Here is a 12026-nt window from a genome sequence, read left to right on the forward strand (position 1 = left end):
AGAAAAAAAAAGCAACCAAATACAATCTTGTAATGTTAGGTGTTTGAATTTAAAGTGTCGGAACAGAAACTTGGGGCACAGGTAAGAGAGCAGGGTCTCTAGTGACAAACTTGAACATCATCAGAATCTAATGGCTTTGGTTTTTGCAGAAGGAAGATTCACTTGTCCACTACAGAAGGGCAGGAATTTTAAAAGTCCCTTGAGGTTACAAAAATTTCTACATGTGAAGGAAGGTGTGGAAAAATGGTAGACTACTTCCCAGAACTAGGGTCTAATTATTAATAATCTTTGTAGTCAGAGATTCGGAAACAAAATTATTTCCTGAAGAAGCAGATTGGGGTCCTGTGTGAATGCGGAAAGATCAGCTGAGCAGCACCCACACATTCCTCTTGCATGTCAAGTGGACAAGCCAGCTCAAATCCGCAGACATTTTTGCACAAAACCTCCCACTCTCTGCTAAAACATATTCACGACGCACCAGATTCCCCACCAAATCACTTTTTGGCATCTACTTCCAACCTTCCCTCATCTCCTATGTCCTTACTCTGAAAAATAAAATAATACACATACTGGACAAATCTTTTAAAAAGGAAGAAATGTTTAATAACTCCTGGAGAGATAAAATGCCAATGTTTAGGCATATTTATGAATTAGAAGCTTCCAAATTGATATGGAGTAAAGATGTGTCGGGTTTTTAAAGTAAGGGTTGAAACTTGGTTTGCCAAAGCTTTCAGGGTGAAATCAAGACAATCAAGTACTTTAAGTCACCACATCCATGCCTAAAACATGCCCAAGCTTGAGGTCCTCAGACTATGAACAGGTGCACAGCTGGGATGCTTTCAAGCTCCCGGACAGAACCGTCTAGCTGAGCGCTCCAGGGAGGAATGCTGCTGCCACATAGACTAGTGGGACTCATCAAAGAAATAAAGCATTTACAATCAGTGCTTTAAAATACACCTTTTGGCACTTGGCAATTTTCCAGAAAGTGCAGAAGAAAAAGTCTGAGCCCTCTAGGAGTGTCTGAAGTTGCAGGGAAAACCGCCAAGCCTTGCGTGGAGCCACCACCGTCACTTGCCCCTTTTCTGTCTTTGTGCTGCCATCTAGAGAGGAAAGGAAAACAAACATGTATTGTGTCCTGGTGAGGAGAAACAGTCACCTGAAATCCCAAGCACCATTTGCAGCTCCTAGAACAGAACGCAGGGCTGGCGGGTTTAGTCCTGAGGGGAGCTGAGCATTTTCGCTTCTAAGAGATGACCTCAGATACAAGAAGGGGCTCCTATCGTGGCCAGCCTCCGAGATCTCATCTAGGGTTCATAGCAGGCTCCTGGAGAGCACACCAAGAAGTATATTTTTCTTTAAATGTTCAAAGGGAGGGAAATATGATGCTGGGGTGGCCCAAACTTATGGGATGGGCATCATCTTATAGGAAAAAAAATAAAATACAAGAAATGCATGAAAATAACGTTCGGAGATGAGTACTTCTTAAACCATTTTTCTTTTCTTTTTTTTTTTAAGAGGCAGTTCCAGGAAGCCTTATGTGGACTCCAATGTATAAAAAACAGATAAGCAGATACTTGTTGCTGATAGAAGTAATAGCACCTAATGTCCCTGTGAAGAATGTACTGAACAAGTTTAATTACTACAAGTTGGTTTTTATTGAGTGCAAAGTTAAAAATAACTTGTTTTGGAGCTATATGTTACAAAAAAAAATGTACATGGAAATTAAATTCCTATGCAGAACGTGGATAAGAAGGAAGCAAGGTCTTCTCTGACCACTCACTCCCCAGAACTCAGTGCCCTGCCTGGTCAGCTCTTTCCATAGGTCCTGGCACTATCTGAGATATCGTCTGTCTACTCACTCTAGAATGGCAATTCTTGAGGGCAGGTATTTTTGCCTGCCATGTTGATACCTGCATTTCTACCATCTAGAACATGTCTAGCACACAGGAGGTGCTCAGTACATGCTCTTAAGGGAACGAATAAATCTATGTTAATTCCTTAACTTCTTTTGCTTGTTTATGTAAGAACTAACATGTCTAACTTTAATTTTACATGCATTCTGAATCAAAAACGTGTAAAGTAACAATTCTTTTAAAGTCCATGAAGAAGCTCTGATTTCTCTGTAAATTTCATTTGGTGCCGTCCCCCATTTCAAATAGCCTTGATTAGCCTGAGACCATCAAAATAACATTTATTAATGAAAGTACAGTAAATGCTAAAACACTGACAGCTGAATTAAAGATTTGACATGCAAATGTACCAGCTAAGTAGAAGCTTTACTTAAATTCTGGCTTGCTACCGTTGAGGATAAATTGACCTGCAGAATTCATTATGAATAAAGCAAGAATATGTAGCAGAATAAATGTGATTTTTTTCCTTTCTTAAAGTAAAATTTGCAATTAAAACAGATTACTTAAGGCTAAATGGTCATATGCTACACAGACAATGGTATGAATAGGAACCTTGGGTAAACAAAAGGAATGAGGCCTAGGCTTGGGCATCTGGGCTCGGCCACCTACTGTCTGTATGACCTCACATGAACCATCAATAAAACAGGGATACCACCTCCTTCCAGTCTAGCTCGGAGGGTTGTTGTAAAGATTATTTTATTTTACTTTTTTAAGAGAGAGGGTCTGGCACTGCTACCCAAGCTGAAGTGGAGTGTTACAGTCATAGCCCACTGTAACCCTGAATTCCTGGGCTCAAGCAATTCTCCTTCCTCAGCCTCCCAAGTAGCTAGAATTACAGGTGTGTGCCACCACACCTGGCTAATTTCTAATTTTATTTTATTTTATTTTTTTGTAGAAACAGAGTCTTGCTATGTTGTCCAGGCTGGACTTGAACTTCTGGCCTCAGCTTCCCGAAGTACTGGGATTACAGAAGTGAGTGACTGTGCCCAGCTAATATTAATTTAAATACTGATAAATGATTGCTGTGAGAACTGTAAAAATACTACGAAACATAGGGAGGAGCCCTTTTGGTCAGTCTAATGGCTCTGAGGAATATGTAAACCTCAGGACTATGTAATCTCAGAGTGTATACCAAGGTGTAAAAATCAAATCATTTCTTCTGATTATTCAGATGAGGGCAAAGCCCATAAACATTTTCTAAGCACACTTGGAAAACACCCTCCCACTTGTTTCTCTAGACCTGGAGCTCTTTGTCTTCCAAGAGATCTGACTATGACATAGCTAACTCCCAAGACTGCCAAATTTTGGATTAGTCCTAGAGAAAGGGGTGTTTGGGAGAAAATATGTAATACAAGGCAGCTAGTCAAGTTAGATTAGCTTTAAGAACAGAGAAAGTCAACTCCTAAACTATGTGAAAAGGCTGTCTTTCATATCTGGTGAAAAGGTGATGGTCTAGAATGTAACAGCGTCAAAGTTAGGGCCCCTGGGGAAAGGGAATTTGATGTGGTGGAGTCTGGCTGTGAGAGGTCCTGAATTCAAGTTCCGGCTCAGTTATTCATTAGCTGTGTGATGTTGGACAAACGAGCTGACCTTCCCTTTTTCAACTGCAAAACAAGAGAAATAATACTCTTTGTGCCATATGGCTCCTGGAAAGATTAACACATAAATTCATATCAAAGGTGCTTTAAAAAAATCACAAAGCACTTTGCCAGTCTTTGTTATTACTTTCCAACAATTGTGTTCTTTGTATTTCTTTCTATTGCAAAGTGAAATAATCTTTGGAAAATGAAGAAATGTACATATACATGTATCATGGACACCCCAAAACCCAGCATGAGCATTTTGTTGTATTTTCTTCCAGACTTTCTTCCAGCAAAACACATGAGCTGGTTCATCTAAAGAGTTTAGGGGAGTGCCTAGTATATGGTAAGCACTGCATGAAAGCGAACTCTAAAAGCACTTTCCTCCTAGGTATAAAGGAGATGCGGCTCCCCAAGCACCAGTGACTGGAGGGAAAGACATAAAAAATCTTGATGATGTAGTCCCATCTCATGCTGAGAGGTGACTGGGGCCCAGAGATACCAGTGACTTCCTCCACGCCTCACAGAATTGAGGCGAAACTGAGACTACAACCAGGACCAATCCTGCCACGTTGTATTAACTAGTCTGTTTAGTACCGAAACATGGTTAATGTGAAGTCCTTTTTTCACTTTATTTGTGTTTTTAAAGATTAAGATATCTGTTTACTGTTGTCAGAAGTTTGCATACAATATAAACAACCCTGTACATTTAGTAAGTAAATGGGTACACTTTAGGTTCTCACTTCGAGATTGCCTTTGTGTCTTGCTAGGCCTCAAATAAGAGAACTATGATTTTGGTAACGGACAGCAGCACAATATGAAACAGATTTGAACAAACAAAAGACAATTCCACTTGACATCCAATTTAAGCCTTACAGAGGAGAGTCTCTTTGGCAGTGCAGAATCGAGAAGCACAAACCTTGAAAGATGACAGGATCTGAGAGTATAAGAAAAATTTAAATTGAAGATAAACTAGTCATAAAAAAGGAAAGAATGTTGGTAACCTGGGATCCATTTCAGAAAAAAAAAAAAAAAAAAAAGTATGGTTTGATGAAAAAGATGGAGGCTCTTTTCTGTGTACCCAACTGGTTTTGCAGTTTGTAGAAATGTTTTGAAGTTTTCCCAAACTTGGCACATTAATCAAAAAGAAAAATGATCCATAAGGATTTGTTCCTAATATTATTCCCCAAAACAGCACCTGGTATGTGTAATACCTTTTGTTTTTCACTTTTCAATTATTATTCACCTCAGTTAATATTGTACATTGCTAGTGAGATCTTCAACTTGGCATCAAAGGTAAAGTCAAATAGGCAAGAAAACAAAATTGCCAATTTCCCAAATTCCCAAATAATTTGTAGCTAAATCAAAACATGAGCTCTTATTCAAGCTCCTGTGAATACAAGGAGTTTATAAAAACCACACATATTCTCAAACTGCAATAATTTAGGTTGTGGGCTTAATATAAATAATCTCTAAATGCTACGTAAAATGACTCCAGCAAGTGCAGTTTAACCAACTGACAGAAGCAAATTCACAGCCCTTTATCCAGAGAGATTAAAGACTGTATCTATTTCATTCATACCAGCAACATTAACACACAAATTTAAGGCCCATACAAGTTTATGAGTGAGTTTATGAATAAGTCTTTGGACTTCAAATACTAACGCATCACAGAAAACTCATTCTCAGAACGACTCTTGAAGTTCAAGGTTTAGCAACAAGGCTGTCAAGGACTCCAACACTGTACTGCTGAACACCTGTCTGGGGTATCCAGAACGGATTGATGGATTGGTTAGTTGGTTAATTCTGTCATGCAACAAACATCTTTGAAGGTCTACTGTATACAACCCCAAGTTAGGTGTTGTGTATGTACAGTCATGTGTTGCTTATTGATGGGATACGTTATGGGAAAAGTATTATTGAGCAATTTCGTTGTTGTGTGAACATCACAGAGTGTACTTATACAACTTATACAGACCTATGGTGTAGTCTGCTACACACCTAGGCTATATGGTACAGCCGATTGCTCCTGGGCTACAAACCTGTATAGCATGTTAGTGTACTGAATACTGTAAATAACTGTAAAACAATAGTAAGTATTTGTATATCTAAACTTATTTAAACATAGAAAAGGTAATGCATTCTGCTACAACTTAGGTTGTGATGGCTACAACTCATTAGGTGATAGGAGTTTTTCAGCTCTGTTATAATCTTATGGGACCACCATCACATATGCAGTCTGTCATCAACCAAAACATTGCTGTGCCAGGCATGACTACATGTGAAGCAGTCAGGCAAGGTCCTATGCGGAGAGTAAGGCAGGAAAATGGTTTGGAGAGTACTGAGTAGGAGCTGGGTGGAGGTAAGGGAGGAAGGTCAAGGATTGGGTCTCTGGAAAAGTGATTAAGATAAGTGATAATAACAAGATGGAGCCAGTCCTGTGAAGACTCAGAAAAAGGCACATAGAGACAAACCAGTCATCCAAAGGCACCAGTGTGGAAACAGCTTGGCATATTCGAGGACCCAAAAGAAAGCCAGAAAACAGCTTAGGCACTTTAAATGTAGATAAAGATCTCGACTTCACTGGAAAAATCAAGTCTCAATTAGTGAGAATATTGCTGAGATTATTCCACCTATCTGACTATCATGTACTCATCCTTTACCAACTGCATACTGTATGCTCAGCACCATGCAAGACGCAAGCTTGAATGGTACAGAGTTCCTGTTGTTAAGAAACTTACTTTCAACAGGGATAATAATGCAAGTGTTTAAGCAGCTCCTCCTCTCATCTTTTGCCTTTTGGGTGGGTGTCAATATTCTGGCTCGTATGGCACTGTACGATTATAGTTTTTGTAGGGATTAAATGAATTATTATATGTAAAGTGCTTAGGTCAATGCCAAGCACATAAATGCTATGCAGTGTTTGTTACTATTAGTATTATTAGTTAGTAGTATAGTGAAATGATCATAAGAGAAATAGGATATTAACATAGTTTCAAAGTATCTCAAAAATTGAGGGACATTAATAAAATAACTGGCTAGTACTCGCAAACGTGTCAAGGTCATTGAAAGACAAAGGAATATTGAGGGACTCTTTCTCTTTTTTTTTTTGAGATGGAGTTTCCTCTTATTGCCCAAGCTAGAGTGCAATGGCACGATCTCGGCTCACTGCAGCCTCTGCCTCCCGGGTTCAAGCGATTCTCCTGCCTCAGCCTCCCAAGTAGCTGGGACTACAGGCATGTGCCACCAAGGCCGGTTAATTTTTTGTATTTTTAGTAGAGATAGGGTTTCTCCATGTTGGTCAGGCTGATCTCAAACTCCCAATCGCAGGTGATCTGCCCACCCTGGTCTCCCAAAGTGCTGGGATTACAAGAGTGAGCCACCGTGCCTGGCCGGGACTCTAACAAGTTAGAAAACACTGAAGAGATGTGGCAGCTAAATGCAATGTAGAATCACAAACTGAATTCTGAAATTAAAAAAGTATTAGTGGAAAGATAGGTGAAGGTATGATAAGGTTGTAAATTTTCTGGTTTTGATTCTTGTAGTATGGTTATGTATGCTAACATTGAGGGAAGCTAGGTAAATGTCATATCTAAACTCTACTATTTTTGTGACTTCTCTATAAGTATAAAATGATTTCAAAATAAAAAAGTAAAAGAGATAGAGAAAAATAGACCTAGAAGATAGAAAATAACAAAGATAATAGAATTAGCAGATGAAGACATCTAAGTAGCTTTTTAACTATATTGAAGCATTTAAAGAAAACCGCAACCATAATAAGAGATCTGGGAAGACATAAAGAAGAACCAAATGGAACATCTAGAACTAAAAATTACAATATTTAAGACCGGGCGTGGTGGCTCAGGCTTGTAATCCCAGGACTTTGGGAGGCCGAGGTGGGCGGATCACCTGAGGCTGGGAGTTCAAGACCAGCCTGACCAGCATGGAGAAACCCCATCTCTACTAAAAACACAAAATTAGCCAGGTGTGGTGGCACATGACTGTAATCCCAGCTACTCGGGAGGCTGAGGCAGGAGAATCACTTGAACCCGGGAGGCAGAAATTGCAGTGGGCTGAGATCGCGCCATTGCACTCCAGTCTGGGAAACAGGAGCAAAACTCCATTGCAAAAAAAAAAAAAAGAAAAAAATTTTACAATATTTAAAGTAAAAATTAAATAACTAAGGTTAACAGAAGATGAAATACTATAAATCAAAGTAAACTTGAAAATACACCAAGAGAAACTGTCTAAAAATGGAACATAAACAACAAAACAGAAACTCAGTGATAGGGCCTGGAGGACAATACCAAGTGTTCCAGCACACATGAAATTGGAGGCCCAGAAGCTAAGGGGGTAGGGAGAAAAGGGAGGAAAGAATAGAAAAAAGTATTTAAAGAAATACTGGCCAGAAATTTTCCATATTTGATGAAAATTAAAAACTCAAAAGTTCAAGGAGCTTAATAAACTCCCAAATGAGATAAACAAAAAGAAAATCACATCAACACATCATAGTCAACTTGCTGAAAACTAGTAATAAAGAAGAAAATTTTAAAAGAAGCCATGAGGAGGAGACACATTACGTAAAGGAGAGGAAATATAAGAAATATCATAGATGTCTCATCAGAGATTATGCAAGCTAGAAGACAATGGTTCTTTGAAAGGATCAATGAAATTGACAAACCTTTAGCTATACTAATAGAGAAAGCAAAAAGAAGACACAGATGACTAACATCAGGTATGAAAAAGGGAACATCACTACAGATCCACAGACATTAAAAGGATAATAAAAATATGATGAACAACTTATGCCAATAAATTTGACAACCTAGATCAAATGGATACATTCCTTGAAAGATATAAATTACCAAAACTGGCACAAGAAAAAAAAATGAAAATTAGAATAGCTCTTCATCTATTACAGAAATTGAATTAGTAATTTAAAAGTTTTCCCCCAAGAAAATTCTAGATCCAAATGGCTTCACTGGTGAATTCTGTCCAACATATAAGGAAGCAACAACACCAACCTCACACAAACTCTTTCAGAAAGTAAGTGATAAAAGAATACTTCCCAACTCATTTTATAAGCCCAGTTTTACCCTGACATCAAAATCAGACAAAATCATTACAAGTAAAGAAAACCACAGACCAATATCCCTCATGAAGAGAGATACAAAAGTACTTAACAAAATATTAGGAAAAAAAAACTCATACTACATATAAAAAGAATAATGTACTGTGACCAAGTAAGGATTATCTCAAGAATGCAAAGTTAGTTTAACATTCAAAAATCAATAATTATAATTCATATATTAAAAGACATTCCTTTATTAAAAAGAAAACTACTTGATCATCTCAAGATACAAATTATTTGATAATATCTACATATGATAATACCTATATATTCAATACCCATATATGATAAAAACTCACAGTGAACTAGGCACGGAAGGAAACTTTCTCAGCCTGATAAAGGGAATCTACAAAAAAACCACATACATAAATACTGATAGATACATGGATAGATTGAGAAATGTTGATATGAGTATATAGTGTATATATGTGTGTATACACATGTTGTACACACACGCACACATTTCCTAGCGTTGGCTCCTAAGCAATGACATACCAATAGCAATGAGCATACCTACTGCCTAGATCTTGGTTTCTAAATTCCATTCTTCCCTGAAAGGAACCAGTGTTCCTTGAAAAAAAGGTGGATTCAGGGCTTGCACAGGGAAAGTACAAGAGGCTGAAACTCCAGTCACAGAAGTAGGAATGTATTAAAGAATGAGAGAAACATACTCAAAAGATACAGAAGTCAGCTTGAAGGGTCTCCCACTAGCTCTTCTGAAACAACATGAGCATTAAAATTAATAATAATAATGTAATATAGCCCACTGGACAAAATAAAAATCTATAAATCCATACTGTTAAGAATTCATAAATGAGTGAGGAAGCAAGGAAAAGGGAAAGTTCTTCCTTACAGAAGAATACCAATTGATAAATATAGAAGACATGAACGTTAGAAAATCATCAGATCCTACAACTAGTGGGCAAACATCTGATAAGAAATAGGATACTTACAAAGTCCCAGAATACTTACCCACAAATTACTTATTAATTACAAAAATAATCAACAATAATTCACAATGAAAAACTTGTAGGCAGCACCTTAATCAAGTGATCAAAATCAACAACACTGATATTGGGATAGACTGTGATTCCTGCCATGGTATACTGAGAAAGACATATTGCTTCTGTAGGTGCCCTAAGAGTATGACCTGAATTTAATCAGAAAGAAACATTAGAATGAGAAATATTCCAGCAAATATTTACCCTGTACTCCTCAAAAATGTCAAGTAAGATAAAGAACAGATGAGAAATTCTTGCAGATTAAAAAAAACTGTAACAACAACAAAAAGGCTCCAGTGCTAGATAGTTTTACCTCTAAGATTCTTAAACATTTTCCAGCAATAAAATATAATGCAAAATGAATCCTTCCAGAATATTGGAAAAAATGGAAAGCTAGCCTAATTCTAATGCTAAAGCCTAATAGCAGCATTGCTTATGAATATGGCTGCAAAATTCCTTAATAAAAGCATAGAAAGTCTAACTGAAAACTACATTTGACAAAGGCTAAGAAAGATAGGATGCATCCACTGTGCTATTGATCCTTTACTGCCAGGGGGAGTTTATCAGACACTCGGATACAGTTTGATAGTAGTAAAAACTTTATGGACACTTCAATAGATGCCAAAAAGATATCTGATAACAACCAACACCAATCACTAATTTAAACCTAAAGGAAACTAAGTATAAAAGGATGGATATTCTTTATCATATTAGTAACAGCTAGTGTCAGAACTAATGGTAAAGCACATCAATAAAATCACCACTTAGACACAGACAGCTATTATTACTCTTTAATACTGTTCCGGATATTCTAGCCCATGTAATATAATGTAAAAGATATAATAAAAGAGGTGTAACTATTTGAAAGAATTGCATGCAATTTTTAAAAACTAAATTACATACTATATTATGTACTGAAATCCAAAATAAATAAAATGGAAAATTTTTCCATTAATAGTTTAGTCAACTGGTTATTTAAAAGATAAATATATAAAAATATAAAACTTTACCACAAAATGACCAGTTGGTAGACCTAGCTGGAAAAACCAGATTTCATTAATAGCAATGAAAATATCTACACATACACCTACAAAGAGATGTCTAGAACCTATTGAAGATGAAGAACCAAATGTTAGTGAAAGGTATGCTTAAGATTTGAGTAAATAAAAAGAAATACTATATTCCCAAATAAGAATATTTAAGTTTGTAAAGATGTTTGTTTTCCCAAAGTAAGTTATGCATCTAACAAAATCTCAATAAAGATCCCATTGGAACTTACTCGAATTTGACAAAATAATCCTACAGATTAAATGAAAAACTAAACTAGTGAGAAAATAATTAAATTACAGCTTTACCTCACAACATATTTAAACATAATTATACATTCTCTAGATGATTTAAGTAATTAAATATGAAACAAAAAGAGGCCAGGTGTGGTGGCTCACACTTGTAATCCCAGCACTTTGGGAGGCCAAGGCGGGCGGATCACCTGAGGCTGGGAGTTCAAGACTAGCCTGACCAACATGGAGAAACCCTGTCTCTACTGAAAATACAAAATTAGCTGGGCATGGTGGCACATGTCTGTAATCCCAGCTACTCAGGAGGCTGAGGCAGGAGAATCACTTGAACCCGGAAGGCGGAGGTTGTGGTGAGCTGAGATCACACCATTGTACTCCAGCCTGGACAACAAGAGCGAAACTCCATCTAAAAAAAAACCAAAAAAGAACCAAAAATATAACTATTAAAAAATCAGAAGAAAAGAAAAGTGTCTAGTTAAATTTCCTGTAAAATGAAATACCTTTCTAAGTACAATATCTGTGTAAAGGAAAAGTTTATGTATATATGTCTATATCAAAACTAAAAATACTTGCATGTCAAAAATCATAAGCAAAATTAAAGGCAAAGTATAAACCAAGAAAAGAAATTTACAACAAACACAGTAGACAAAATTAATGTCCTTAAGTTATAGAATACTTTTAGTCAATAAGAAAAATATTGATACTCTAATAATGTAGCAAAGAATATAAAAGACAATTCTCTATAAGATGACAATTGATTAGTAAGTATGAAAAAATGTTCAAAATCACTACTAATGAATTAAAACCACAATAAAATATTATTTCCAAAGGTAACAACCAGTGCTAACAAGGCGGCATTAAGCTTTCACACCCACTGTTTGTTAGAGTGCAAGAGTCAATAAGCTTTCCATGAAATATATTCCCCCAAATATATATTTGAAAATCTAATAAGCCCACATCCAAAAATCCATTATAAGGAAACAATAAAAGATGTGGACAAATATTTACTTATAATCTGATTCTTCAAACACTGAACATTTGTGAATAATCCAAATGTCCAAACAGGATCATGGTTGTTAAACAATCAAATATCCAAATAATAAAAA

General features: G+C 36.6%; 1 protein-coding gene across 1 annotated transcript in view; it reads right to left on the reverse strand.

Annotated features, from left to right (window-relative positions):
* Positions 1-580: 580 nt before the first annotated feature.
* RNASEH2B (ribonuclease H2 subunit B) overlaps positions 581-12026 on the reverse strand; it is a 64149-nt gene continuing 52703 nt past the window's right edge. Inside the window, exon 10 of the mRNA XM_033177662.1 lies at positions 581-1100. Within this exon, the coding sequence (XP_033033553.1) occupies positions 1068-1100 (33 nt within the window). The 3' untranslated portion in view covers positions 581-1067. The remainder of the gene's footprint in view (positions 1101-12026) is intronic.

The sequence above is a fragment of the Trachypithecus francoisi genome, unplaced genomic scaffold (assembly GCF_009764315.1).
Source record: "Trachypithecus francoisi isolate TF-2019V2 unplaced genomic scaffold, Tfra_2.0 Lachesis_group18, whole genome shotgun sequence".
Lineage (NCBI taxonomy): Eukaryota > Metazoa > Chordata > Mammalia > Primates > Cercopithecidae > Trachypithecus > Trachypithecus francoisi.